This window comes from Tursiops truncatus, chromosome 15 (assembly GCF_011762595.2).
Source record: "Tursiops truncatus isolate mTurTru1 chromosome 15, mTurTru1.mat.Y, whole genome shotgun sequence".
In the NCBI taxonomy this organism is placed as follows: Eukaryota; Metazoa; Chordata; class Mammalia; order Artiodactyla; family Delphinidae; genus Tursiops; species Tursiops truncatus.
In genome coordinates, this window is record NC_047048.1 from 30714936 (window position 1) to 30728783 (window position 13848).

Below are 13848 nucleotides of genomic sequence, written 5' to 3' on the forward strand. Positions count from 1 at the left end.
CCTCACTTCCCTGAAGATCATTAATTATTGAGCCCTGTTAAAGGACAAACATTGTGGCTGGGCTTAGATCACAAAATGGCTTAGGCCAAAAATGGCTTCTCTTATGTCAAGAAAGCCATGCCTGGTTCTTTCTCTGGGGACCCCTAACCTATCTGCATACAAGAGCAAGCAGAACTGGTGAGTTCCAGGAGGAACCCCCGTGCCGTCCCCACTCGTCCCCACTCCTGGACCCTGTTGTCCCAGGACAGTTACAGGATCCCTCCCCCCTTCCCGCCCCTCAACTACCAGCCTGAGCCTGGGTCCAGGGCTGGACTCCCTTTCAGAAGCTGCTCCCGACTTGCTGTGTGTGAGGGGGTGGGTCACCTCTCGTGCCTCGGTTTCCTCTCCTTTGAGTACGAAATTAATTAAAGAAAAAAAAGAAAAAAGGGGGGGTGGGATGAATTGGGAGATTGGGATTGACATATATACACTATTGATACTATGTATAAAATAGATAACTAATGAGAACCTACTGTATAGCACAGGAAACTCTACTCAGTGCTCTGTGGTGTCCTAAATGGGAAGGAAATCCAAAAAAGAGGGGATGTATGTATACGTATAGCTGATTCGCTTTGCTGGACAGTAGAAACTAACACAACATTGTAAAGCAACCATACTCCAATAAAAATTAATTTAAAAAAACCCCTGCAGACACAGAGGACTCAAGGAGGGAGTGGAAATTAAGGGCAAAACACGAACAAAAAGAACGAAATCAACAGATTTCCCTCGTTTTTTTGTTCTTTCTTTTTTTGCATTTTTTTGGTTTTCTTTTCCTCCCTTCGGCCGCTCTCTTCATTCCTTCTTGTCATTCCTAGATCTCTTTCTTCGCGCTAAAACGGAGGTGCCCCTGGGCCGTCCGGTTTCTGGAGCTAAGGTCAGGTGGGGGACCAGACCCGACGCCGTTGGCTAGGGGAGGGACCTGTTCGGGCGCGAAGACCAGATTCTCTCCCTTTTCAGGGGAGTTTTCTGGCCGGGGTATGGCACAGGCCTGAAGCCGGGTCCCCCCTAAGGCCATGCGCCCGGCGATCCCGCCAGTCGCGCGCGAGGACACAAAGATCCCGCCGGGGCTGTGCTCCCGCCCGCCCCGCCCCTGCTCCAGACCGCAGTCCCATTGGCTGAGAGCTCCTGGGGGCGGGGTCAGGGGCGGGGACGCGGCGAGCCCGCCCCGCGAACCGCGCCCCCTCCGCAGCTCTGTTCCCGCAGTTCGAGCAGAGCAGCTGGCTGAGCGGAGTAGATCGTCAGGTAGGGAGCTTCTCCGGGGACCCCAGGAGGGGTGTCGTGTGGTGCCCCCGCCCCGAGGGAGGCCCAGGAACCTCCGGGATGGGACCTCGGCCTCTTCTGCCGCCGCTGCCCCCATTCACCGCCCCCTCTGCAGGGTCTTCCAGCTCGCCGGCAGAGGGCCCCAGGCTGGGTCTCTCTAGGCCCCTAGGAAATACCCGGGCCGCCTTGGCCTATTTGGGGAGCGCGGGTCACTCATCCCCCTCTGGAGAATGGTGGGTGTGGCAGCAGCTGGAGGGATGTGAGGCGGACGTCGGGTTGCATTTCCCGTCTGCCCACCTGTTTTCTTCTAGCGGAAAAAAACCTCCCCTCCTCCTCGTCCCGCCCCCGCCCGCCCCCACCCCTTACCACCCTCCCCCTGCTTTCGCCTGTGGGCTGGAGCAGGATGGGGTGACTCGCGGTGCGCTGGGGCGAGGCGCGGCGGGGGTGGGGGGCGCCGCTCGGGGAGGTGGAGACAGCTCCCAGCCAGGCCTGGCCGCGCCAGCTGTGGGCTCAGTGGTGGGACGTCGGCCGGGCTTGGCGGGGAGGTGGGCTGGGGGTATCCCGGCGCCGGACGATTGGCCGCGTCTGGGGAGGAGGAGCTGCCTGGAGCTCGCCCGGTGTGTTTGCGTCTGGATGAGGGGCCCCAGAGGCCTTGCCGAGAAACTTCTTCCGCGCCCACAGGCTCCCTCCCGACAGCCTCACTGGCAGCCCAAGTTTGCAGGCCGGAAATGCAACGGTTTTTTGTTTTGTATTGATTTCTAACAAGGAAGCCCCTGGTCCCCATAGCTTATCTGGGGTTGGAGTGGATGTGTGTATTGGGGGTGGGGGACAGGAGATAAGCCCCTCCAGGCACGATCTCCGTTCCCACAGGCGGGGGTGTCTCACTGCAAAGTAGGAGGCTTCTCTGAGCCTCCGTCTCCCCATCCGTAGACTGGGGATGTAACTTTTCCTATCATAACGGGGTGAGTAAGAATAAAAGGACATGGCTGACCCAGTGCGGGGAGGAACGTTAGCTACTGTTAACATTTTTTACTGGCTTTTTGGATATTTCTTGGTCTCTTCACTCCCTCATTGGAGGAGTCTTGCCCCTCCAATGCGTTCGCCACCCTGAACCCAGGGAGGACTTGTAAAAACAGGTTCAGATCAACCCCCGGCTTAAAATCGTCCACTGATGCCCCCCATTGTCGGTCAAGTCTCAAACTTTTCAACAGAGCTTTCTATTATCTTCCCCCGAGACCCTCCCATCCTCTTTCTGCCGCCCGTCCTCCCTCCCCCTGGGCCTTTGCCCCTGCAGGTCCCAGGAAAAACTTCCCCACTCCGCCTTTAGGACTCGAAGCAGCCGCTGCCTCCTCGGGGCCAGGGCCCTCCTCCAAGCCCCCTCTGTGCTCGCCTTCCCCGGGCGGACTTGATGACCGCGCTTCTCAAAGCTGCCATGTTTGTCACTCCCTCCCCCCCACCCCCGCCCCCGCCCCCGCCCCCAGCTGGCGCAGGAGCCCCAGCAGAGCCCGAACTGGGGCCTGTAGCGCCGCCCAGCCCAGCCCGGAGTAGATGCTCGCAATGAGCTGAGCCAGGCCCAGCGCCGGGCTCTGGGTCCTGGGCGGGGACGAGGGTGGGTCTTTGTCTCACCGAGTGGCAAAGTCAGGGCATTTGGTTTGTGTCCCATCAGCAGGGACAGGAATGGGAGGGATTATTCTAGATGGCCCCAGGCCTGACAGTTCTATCGTTAGCGGCTCCACCATTGTTTCCGAGCCTTTGTATCTGGTACCCCCTGCACAACATCCTCCGCACGACGTCCGCCGGGCTGGGAGGCTGCACCAGGACTGTCCCATTTGACAGATGGGCAAACTGAGGCAGGGAGCGATGAGGTCGCTTGCCAGGGGTCACAGAGGGAGTGGAGTGCAGAGTTAGGCCTGAGACTCAGGTCTGACCGAAGCCCTGGGAGAATGGAGGCGAGAATGGAATACAGGAGGGCTGGAAGTGGGGGTGATGGGGTGCGGAGTAGGCCCCTAGTTACGAACAAGGGCTTGGGCTCCTCCCAGGAGGGCTGCCCAGGCTGGGAGCCGGCGGGCGCAGGGTCCTGGGCGGGGCGGGCGTGTTCGGGAGCGCTAACGGGGGGCAGTGCTGGAGGGGCGCCTCTTCTTCCTGGTCAATGGCCCTCGGGTTTCTGGCCTCTTCCTAGCACTCTGGGGCGGCCGAGCAGTTCCCGGCTGGGCTTGCTCCCCCTCCCCGGACGCGGGCATCGCGGGCTGCACCCTCCGCGCCGAGTTCGTATTTCTTCCTGCTGCTGGCGCTGCAGGCTCCAGCCAGGCCGCCCCGCCCTTGCGCCCCCTCCACTTAATTCCCCAGTTACCCCAACTCCGCTCCCTCCCCCCTGACTCCCCGCCCCACCCCTTGGCCTCGGCGCTCTCTGAATCCCCGCCCCTTGAGTCCCCGCCCCCTTCCTTTCCCCCTTTCCCCCTCCCCTCTATCCTCGCTCTATTCCCCGCCTACCCCGCCTGAGCCCCACTCTCCCCCGAACAATGGAGGGGAATGTGGCCCAAGCTCGCCTCGGGCTCCTCATGGGCCTCTCCTGCTTCCGGGGACCCCACTGTCCAGCCTCCGCTGGCTCACCCAGCCCCTCGGCCCACGTGCCCTTGGTTCTGCGGGGCTGGGGCTTAGCTGGGCTGGAGGCTGAGAAAGGAAGGGAGGCGTCTCTGCTGCCTCAGCTTACAGACGAGGAACCTGGGTGTACTAAGGTGACTTTGTGACTCATCTAGAGCCCCCCCCCCCAAAATTTCCCTTCCACCCTCTTATGCTGGTTGAGTGGTGGGCAAGGCCGATAACCCGGTAACCCGCACTACTCTTGTGTGTGTTCTACTCTGTGTCGGTTGACCAGCATCTACCTTGCTGGGGGGAACTCCTTAGAAATGCAGAATCTGGACTCCGCCCCCATCTTCAGCATCTCCATTTTAGCACCGACTTTCTCCAGTGTCCTGTCCTGTTCCCTTCACGCGGGCTAGTAGTCATCCCCACCTGCCAGACACCTGGGAGGTGTCTGAACATGGTGCCCAGCCCTGGCCTCCCCCATCCAGAAACCCATGGAAGGCTCGACACCCCATTTTTCAGAGTAGGCTTGGAGAGATCTGGCTTTGCTGAGAACCATGCTGAGAATGAAGCTCCCAGCTTGAACTCAGCTCTTCCCCTCCATCTCCCTGCCCTCAATCGTCTGAAAGCTACCAACAATGCAGCCTTGTGGAATGAACTGCAAACTCCTTCTCACTAAAGTGTAAATGATGGATAGCACTGCCAAGGATCCCCTCCCTGGAGTCAGCAACTGGCTACTTGGCTCAAGACAGACTTGTCCTTGATACGATTGGTGGGACTGGTGGGGTTTGAGGCTGAGAGGAGGGGAGGGGGTTAGCAGGAGCTCTGCAGGATTGGGTCTCCAGTCCCTTGATATGTGGGTGGGTGGAAGAGGGGTCAGGAAGACCAGAGCCTGGTGCCCAGCTGAACTCTCTGAACCTTCCAGGAGGACATGCAGGGCCTGTGGAAAATTCCCAGGCTATTTTGGTCTGAGGCCCCCTTCCTGCCCTTTCCCAGGGTAAAGGCCCTGCTGGTGCCGGGGGTGGGGTGGCCTCGCCCCATCCACTGATGTGCACAAACAGGCAGTGACAGGTGTGCATCCACGTGTGCGCCTGGCTTCAGACACACACGTGCGCACATACACCACACATGTGAGCAGAGCCAAATACGCCCATTACAGTCTTGTGCACACACAGCCACACGCATTCACGCACACGCACACACACAGGTGTGTGCACACAGCTCAGCAGCCGTGGCATGCCTTGGGCGTGACATTCCGTCTGAGTTTGCTGCAGCCCTGAGGCCCGTCCCGGGTCTGGCCTAGAGCCTCCTAGCAGACTGAGCCTCAGTTGCCTGTTTGCAAATGCCCTGCAGCTGTAGGGAGTTGAGGGCGTCCAGGAGGGGGGCTAGTGGCAGCGGGTGGGCCCTGCCTCCTCCAGGGTCAGTTCCAAAGCTCCCCTGGTGTTGCTGGGAGAGCAGTTGCTGGTTGGAAGCACCGGTGGGTGGGGATGAGGGTGGGGGGGTGACTGCCGCACACCCCCCATCTGTGTGTTGGAGGGCAGCAGTGGGCCCCAGAGCTGGCTCCTGGGCTACTGGCTCCCCCCTCCCCCAGCTGTTTTCCTTACAGCTGGACTTTAACCCAGGCCTCCCCACACAGAGGCCATGCACTCCTTCTCCCTGCCCCCTCCCCCATGCCGCTCCCCCTCCCCACGCAGGCCCCTGGGGGCGGGCTGGCTCTTGTCCAGGCCTGCTCCAGCTGCCCCAGCTGCTTTCAGCTCTGATGGCCCAGGGGAGGCGGGCAGGGTGGTGGTTAAGGATCCTGAGTCTCCCAGGCTGGCACTTACCTTCCCGTTCCCACTCCGAGAGGCTCTAGTGCCCCCCATGCCTCAATTTCTCCCACTGCCAGGTACTCATGCGTGGAGCCCCCTGCTGCTGCTCGACTGTGCAAGGCACCGAGCACACAAGTACACATGAACTCCAGCGGGGGCTTCGGGTCCTAATGCTGGTTAAGACCCTGCTCTGTCCCAGCCCCAGTGCCGGGCCCCAGGATGTGGAGGGACTCCATGCTGCCTTCAGGTTGCTCCCCGCTCAAGAGGGTGGGCTTCCATTAGCATCTCTGCTGGACTGGGTATACTAGGGGAGTCAAGGGGGCTGGGGTGGAGAGAGAAGGGGGGCCCCAGTTTGGGCCTGCTTCATTAACCTAGGGGGAGGTAGCCCTGGCAGGGGACATGGGGACAGTCAGACAGACATGGATGTGAAGAATGAAGACACATGGGGATGATGGTGTTGCCCTCCAACCCAACCTGCCTCTCACCTCTCACCCCTCCTTCCCCAGTGCCCCGGCCACCCCCCCGCCCCCAGTCTCCTTGCCAACACCTGCCCTTGCCAACCTCAGAGCCTTTGCACAGGCTGTTTCCCACACCTGGAAGAGCCTCCCTCTGTTTTGTAAATGGTCCACTCTTTCTTACTGTCCGGGACCCAGCCTGCACCCTCATTAGAGTGGCACCCCAACCCTGCTACTTTTTATGTCCCTCTATGTATTTCTTATCAGCCCTTTCAGCAGTCTGTAATGGTTATTTATTTTTTGGCCACACCACGCAGCTTGTGGGATCTCAGTTCCCCTACCAGGGATTGAACCTGGACCATGGCAATGAAAGCCTGGAATCCTAACCACTAGGCCACCAGGGAACCACCTGTAATGATTTTGCTTATATATTTATTGACCTGTTTCTTCTCTGGCTCCAAATTTAGCCGTGTCTCTAGTGCCATGAACAGGGCCTGACACCGGGCACATATTTGTTGAATGACTTTATGATGACAGTTATAACAACAATCGTAGCTGACACTTAATGCTCACTTGTTCTGGGTGGAGGGTATGCAGAGTGCCTAACATGTATTGTTTCATTTCAACTTCATGACAATGGTGTGAAGTCAGAACTATTAAAATCCCCATTTTCCTCATGCAGAAACCAAGGTCCAGAGAGGTTAAGTAACTTGCCCAAGATCACACAGCCGGCAGGGTGGGATTTGAAGTCAGATGTGCCTGACATCAGGGGAAAGAGGGAGATTGTGGATGCGGGGGAGGGCACTTCCCCGCCTCACCCTGGTGTCACCAGGACGCAGTGGTCCCACCTGCTGTCCTGCGTGGGGCTTTCCCTTCTCTGGGCTGGCCCCCTTCCCAGAACCCCAGGCATTGAACATTCTAGGACTCTATGACCTGTACTGGTGGGTCATGCTGGAGCTCTGACCCCCGGGCCAAGGAGCCGGGGCCTTTCTGGGCTGGCTGCGGCTGCGGCTGAGAGAAGGGTCAGGAGGTAGCTATATCACTTCCCCCGGGAAGCCAGGCAGCCCTCTCCCTTCCCAGCCAGAGGGAGCGAGTCCTGAAAGGGGAGTGGGGGGGGGTCTGTGGGGGACTGTGGGGACAATGGAGGAAGAGGTTTCGTCCTTTCGAGGAAGGAGGCGGCCCTTTCCCTGGAGGATGCAGGTTGAAAACTGGTGTCCTGGGGCTGCGTATTGCTATAGACCAGGCACGCATGGGGCAGGGCTGGTGGACTGGAGGCTCCAGGCTGTCAAAGCTGCTAGTTTTTTCAAACTAGTTGGAAACATAGATTTTGGAGCAAACTCCTGGGATGTTTAAAAGATAGCTCATATTTTAAATTTGAAAACCCCATGTGAACCACACAGAACCCAGCAGGGCTGCCCTGTGAACGGGGGTGATGTCCGAGTCGGCCTCCTCCACTGTCCTGGGGCCACAGGGCCCCGCTCTGCTCCACCTTGAGTCCCCATCCCCCTTCCTGAGCAGGTGCTGAGTGATGCCCACCCAGCTGCCCCACTGTGCAGATGGGAAAATTGATCCCAGAGAGGGGAAAGGACTCAGCCAAGGTCCTTTGGCTCCTGGGCTTTGGCTCCTGGGCTTTTCCTCGTGGCCTTGAGGCAAGGCTGCCAGTGTGTTGGGTACAGCGGCCACGTGCTGCTCTTGACACAGTTGCCAGAGCGAGGCAGGGACTATGGAGTCCGCTCCCTCCAGCCCCTCCAGCTGGGTCTGCCCCCAGCCTCTGATGCATGTTAGGGGTCACGGAGGGAATTCGATTTCTTAGCAGCAATTGGAGACTCAGGCTGTGTGGAAATTAACTTTAAGGCCTGGATCTGAGTAAGGGTCCAGGTGGAGATGCTGCCTTTGAAATGCCCCTGCCCCTCAGGGTCCCACACACTTACCTGCCGGGCTTCCCTCTCCCGGATGCAGGCCTGACTTAGGGTCTGAGCCTTCTTTGGTTTGTGTCCCGGAGTTTCCTGGAGGAACACTTGAGTGTTGGTCCCTTTTTTGCCTCTGCCTTCCCCACAGTGTCCGGCACTTAGCCGGGGCCAGGAAATGTCTGATGAGTGGCTGGAGTCCTTATCTAGGTGGTTGGCATTGAAACATCCCCGCCCGCCCTGCCTTCCTGCCTCCCTGCTCCCGCCCTCCCTCCTTTCCTTCCTTCCACAAAGATTTACCACGCCTGGCCTGGCGTGTGCCAGGGTCTGTGCTGGGCACTGGGAACATAGAGGGGGCCAATGGTGTCCTTGTCAGTGATGCGACCTGGCATTTCCGTACAGAGCAATGATAGCGGGAGGCCCACGGCAGCTGCAGGAGCCCAGACCAGGCGCCTGCCCCGGCTGGAGTGAGCCGGGCGTGTTTCTGGAGCAGGTGACCTCCACGCTGAGTGAGCCTCGAGCCTGCATTCCACAGCCAGAAGAATGAGTCTCAGATGGCAGACGCTGGGGTGGGGAGGCATCTGGGGAGGCCCCTCCTTGCAAGGCATGAGCCCCTGAGAGCCCCTGTCCCTCTCCAGGTCGGCCATGTCATCTGAGCCTCCTCCCCCATCACAGCACCCCACCCACCAGTCCTCGGCCGGGCTGCTGGATACCCAACAGGCCCGAGACCGCTCACCATCCCCGCTTCGGGGCAACGTGGTCCCGAGCCCACTGCCCACTCGCCGGACAAGGACCTTCTCAGCGTGAGTGTCAGGCTTCCTGAGATAGGTCGCCTGCGGGGTCCAGAGAGCCTCATGTCCCTGTCAGATGGGAGACTCGGGGTTGGGAAAGGGCTGATGGTGAGAAACTGGGCAGGCGCCTCGTAAACTGTACGGCGCTGCTCCAGGCCCACTTGAGGCTGTCACGAGCTGGGGGCAAGGATTGGCGATGGCCAGGGGTGGGAAACCGCTGGGGTCTTAAATCATCAGGCTTTAACGACACACAGGCCTCTTCCCCCGTGAGCCCTTGACTTCTTGGCTGCAAAAGGGGGACAGTAGCAGGGTGGCCACGGTGCCACAGGGGACCCACACGGTGCCTGGGAGATGCAGAGCTCAGGCCAACGAGTGGAGGCTGCTGCTAGCTGCTGCTGCTAATAGCCTTCGGAGGGAGGGATGCGCAGAGAGCTTTTAGTCAGAGGGGGAAACTGAGGCCTGAGAAAACTCTGCCAGCGTCATTCAGAGAGTCCTTGTCACCAGGGTCTCTGTGAATGGCTCCCAGAGTCGTGCAGTGCACAGCCTGCACAGCTGTACGTGGTGGCCCTGGCCAGGACTCCCTGGGGCACAGCGTGGGTGGGCACTGGGATGAGCTGGGTGTGCCCGGGAAGCCGGGGGCTGTTCTGGAGGGCTGGCGGGGGCCGCTCACGCTTTCTCCTCTCTCTGGCAGGACGGTGCGGGCTTCACAGGGCCCTGTCTACAAAGGAGTCTGCAAATGCTTCTGTCGGTCCAAGGGCCACGGCTTCATTACCCCGGCCGACGGCGGCCCTGACATCTTCCTGCACATCTCCGAGTAAGACAGCGGCCAGTCTGGGTGGGCTGTGTCTGGGGTGGGTGCTGCCGTGGCCCCGAGGAGGCAGGGAGAGCGTGTGACTCTCCTGGGCACCGGCTATGATGATGGTTGTGCAGCCAGGTGTGTGTGACTCTGCTTGTGATCTGTGTGTGACCGTGTTCAGCGGTGGGGTCGTGAGCCCGTGGTGGTGGTGGCAGTGTGTCAGGCTGCAGGCGACTGCGTGTGCGCATGTGTGAGTTGAGATCTGCTTGGCGTGGGTCTGAGTGCCCGTGTGGGTCTGGTGGGTGGGGAGGAGCGTCCCTGTGAGTCTGGGGAGCTGTGTTTCACCTGGCGGCTGGGCTCCTGCACTTCCTCGGGGGAAGCAGCTTGGTGAGGCGGGGGGCTGCCTGCGCTCTGTTCCAGGAAGGAAGTTTGGGGCTGGACCCTTTCTCCTGCCACTTGCTCACTGATGTCCTTCCTTCCTGAGTGTCTGGAAACCCTGGGGCGGGCAGTGGGGGGGACCCAGGGTGGAGCCCACACGTCCTTGGTCTTGGGGCTGGAAGGCATCCAGCAGCCTGTGCTTCACTTCTGATCTTCTAAGCAGCCTGCAGATCTGTGGGGATCCGATTGGCACCCCGACCCGCACCCCAACCCTTGACCTCAGCGGCAGCTCCCCAGTCTTTCCGATTGTGGCAGGCAAAGTCCTTACCCCACACAGCAGACCTTGTCTACATAGAAACCATGTTTTTGGAATTAGGATCCTGTTGCACATGTCTGCTGGGATGGGAGAGTTATCCCTTCTGACCCTCCCCCAACATTCTTACACGCCAGGTCTTCAGTAGACCCCCCCGTACAGCGTAGACACGAGGATGACGCTAGAGCAATGCCTTTCACGTATGTATGAATCATGCGTGGATGCAGACATGTATCTCCACATTGCCTCTTTCCAGAAAGGATTTGTAGTGGTTGACAAGGATACACACAGTGCACCAAAAAAATTAGAAAGGAAAGGGTTGGGGGGCAGATAAGAAAGATGGGGATACTGTGATGCCTAGTTCCACTGCTAGAAGTGGGCTACATGTTTATTCCTGAGCTTCCTGGTGGCCAAATCAAAGAGGGCAGCACCATCTGCGATGTTATTCTTCAGTCAAGGCAAACCAGTTCCGGGGGAGCTGGCTGGTATTGGTGCTCAGGATCTGAAGGGATTTTCCTCCTGGGGTCTCATCAAGGGGACATCAAGCTGGGCACCTCCCTATCACGGGTGAGATGGTGACTCATGTCCCATAGAAAGTAAGGGAAACGGACTTTCTGGAAAGCTCACTGGGGTTCTGAGGAGTTGAACAGCAGAGGTGTAGCCTGGTTTCTGGGACTCCTGGATGGGTCAGGGGGTCGGGGTGCTGCTCAGGAAACCCTCCCCCCAGGCCATCCCCCAACTCGGGCTCAGACTGCCTTTCCCCGCTGTTCCCTCCGTCAGGCCCTCGGTGCCCTCGTTTAACATGCCATGTGAGCATCCCCAGGGGGTGGGGCTCCATCTCTGTCTCAGCAACCGAGGTCCCAGGGAAGGAGCTGATTGGGTGTGGGGCTCCTTAGCCACGACCAGAGGGCCATGGTGGTGCCCCCTGGTGGCAGGGCAGGGCGGCAGTTCCTCTGCGAGGGCTGGTGTCCTGGCTTCTCTGAGTGCCGGCCCTGAGTGCTCTCTCCCCACCCCACAGCGTGGAGGGGGAGTACGTCCCCGTGGAAGGCGATGAGGTCACCTATAAGATGTGCTCCATTCCGCCCAAGAACGAGAAGCTGCAGGCCGTGGAGGTGGTCATCACCCACCTGGCGCCGGGCACCAAGCACGAGACCTGGTCCGGCCACATCGTCAGCTCCTAGGAGAGGCCAGAGGCGCCCCTTCCCCAGGGCTTGGGGGAGACTCTGGGGCCGGAGGCAGGACCAAACTGGAGAGGACATTCTACCGCTTGAGATGGGGCTTCAAGGGGGGAGCGTGGTCCCTTTCAAGTGTCTCCTGAAGGAAGGGGTGTGGGGTGCTCTCGGCCACCAGCACAGCCTCTCACCATCTGAAAAGCATTAAAAGCATTGAAAAAGGAGAGGCGCCCGCTAGTGGCTGAGTGGAGGGTCTGTCCGAGCCCCACCCGCGACTGGGTCGGGTGGTCTTCCCCAGCCCACAGCCCCTCATCCCTGGAGGAAGGCTCAAAATCCCCAGATCTGGCCCTCTGGGTAGTGACATGGACCCTGCGTGTTTTCCCGGGAGGAATTCCCGCCCAAGCGGCCCCCTTGTGTCTCTCCTCGGCCCTGGGCAAAGCAGGCTTTTCTTTCTGGTTCTCAGCTGGTTGTTCAGGGGGCTGGGAGGGGCGGGGAGTGGGGGGAGGTTGGTACCTTCGCAGCGGGAGGTGTCACAGCTGGGTGTCTGGGAGCCCGGAGTCCTCCACCTGGCAGCGACGTGCTCAGAGGCGAATCCTAACTCTCTTCGAAGCCTGGTCCTTTCTGTCTGTCTTCAGGGTGAGTGATCCTGGCTCAGCAGCCCGTCACTGAGGTGGTGGGTGGGAGTGGGGATGGCGGTGGGAGAGGGGAGTGTGGAGAGGGGAGGCTCTTTAAGACCAGACCTTTCTCCGGATCCATCTAGAAAAGAGCAGGTGGTTTGCTTCCTGACAGCCTGGTAAAGTCAGAAGTTGAAGGGGAAATACACCTTTGGTGGGGTTTTCTGGAAAACTGGTGTGAAGAACTGCTTAGGATTTTCTTTTTTTTATTTCATAACTGAAGTTCTCACCAGAGCCAGCTCTGTTTGCACTTCGCTGCCGACATTGCAAACCTTTGTAGATATTTCCAGTAAACAGATCCTTAGGATTTTCTTTGCTGTGGTTTGGTCTGGCTTTAGTTGTGTTTTAAAAATAGCAATAGCTGGGAAATACGTCTTGAAATATGTGGCCTGTATGTAGTCAAGTGTCCATTTGTCAGTGCAGGGAGGCGAGCCCTTGAAAGACAATGACGGCCTAATCCACTGTCTTAAATCTGGAAATTTCTGCAAGGGGGTGGAAGGCCAGAACTATTTTGCTGAGAACTGGTGGAGTTGTTATTGGGGGGTGTGTGTGTGTGTTTAAAGTATAACTGACCTACAACACTATGTTGGTTCCCTGTGCACAACACAGTGATTTGATATTTTCATACATCACAAAATGACCACTGGATTGTTTTAAATAGGCAAGTGTGTTGGTTTCCAGTATGCAGTGAAACATCATAGTTAAGGAAGTTGATCCTATTTCCTGGCCTGTCGTGCCCCTCGAAGGGTCCTCCTGCCTCTGCCTTCTGCTGCCCTGCGGTGGCCTTCTCCCCTCCAGCCTTGGATGGTCTGTTCCCAGGTGGCTCCTGGAGACCTGTCTGTTGGGTACAGACCACGCTTCCAGAGCCACTTCCCGAGACCCGTGCAGGCTCCCGGAGGTTGAGAACCTGCACCTTCCCTCCACCTGCTCCCCCAGGTGTCTCCACTGCCTTGTCCTCACCTTGACACATGGTTGGGGCTCCTTGTGACCTGCCAGCCCGCCAGCGGGCTGGGAGTTGGATCTGCTCTTCTGAGCTAAACTTTGGGCTCTCGCTGTGTAGACTCCTTTGTAAATGGCTCTTGCTCTGTCCTTCCTGGCGACCACATCTTTCTCAGTCAGAGCTGGAAGGGACCCTTCCCCACTCAAGCACAGAGTCTCAAGTTACAGAAACTCCGGAGGCTCTGGGAGGATGGACGGTGTTGGCGACGGAGCTGGGCACAGAATCCGGATTCCTGACTGCAGGTCTCCTCCCACCAGCATCCTTCTCTCAGTAAAGTCTGTTTTGCGTGAGGCTCTGCGTTATGTGTTAATGGGAATCTGGTTGCCAGGGAGCTTTTCCTTGAAGCCAGCAGGTAAGGGCGTCTCCCCAGAGGAGGCTGACAGTCATTCTACTTTGCAGTCTGGTTTTTTGGGGGATGAATAAGAAAATGGGATCAGCCCTTCCTTAATCATCATCCTCGTGCGTAGGCAAGCTTAGCAGTGGGATGTGGCTTCGTGACAGTAGAAAATGCCACTTACGTGGTCAGCTGTGGGTAAACGCACTGCTGACGCATTTAAATTGGTACTGTGTGAGCAGAAGCAGTCTGGCCAAGGGCGGTCCAGACGGAGGGAAGCTGGGAAGTGGGAGGGGAGGCAGCCCAGGTTCTTGGTTTCCAGGAGTGCAGCAGGGAGA

The 13848-nt window shown here is 58.7% G+C and overlaps 1 protein-coding gene across 3 annotated transcripts; it reads left to right on the forward strand.

The window, feature by feature from the left end:
- The first annotated feature begins 1179 nt into the window (after window positions 1-1179).
- On the forward strand, window positions 1180-13467 carry CARHSP1 (calcium regulated heat stable protein 1). 3 transcript variants are annotated; one of them, XM_033841047.2, is made up of 5 exons: window positions 1180-1281; window positions 8691-8855; window positions 9535-9657; window positions 10468-10530; window positions 11349-13467. In XM_033841047.2, exons 2-5 carry the CDS (start codon window positions 8698-8700, stop codon window positions 11509-11511), a joined length of 507 nt encoding a protein of 168 aa, XP_033696938.1. In that variant the 5' UTR covers window positions 1180-1281; window positions 8691-8697; the 3' UTR covers window positions 11512-13467. The 3 variants fall into 3 exon arrangements, with proteins under 3 accessions (XP_033696938.1, XP_033696940.1, XP_073648424.1); XM_073792323.1 differs by lacking the exon at window positions 1180-1281 and adding an exon at window positions 5558-7175; XM_033841049.2 differs by lacking the exon at window positions 10468-10530.
- The last annotated feature ends 381 nt before the right edge of the window (window positions 13468-13848 follow it).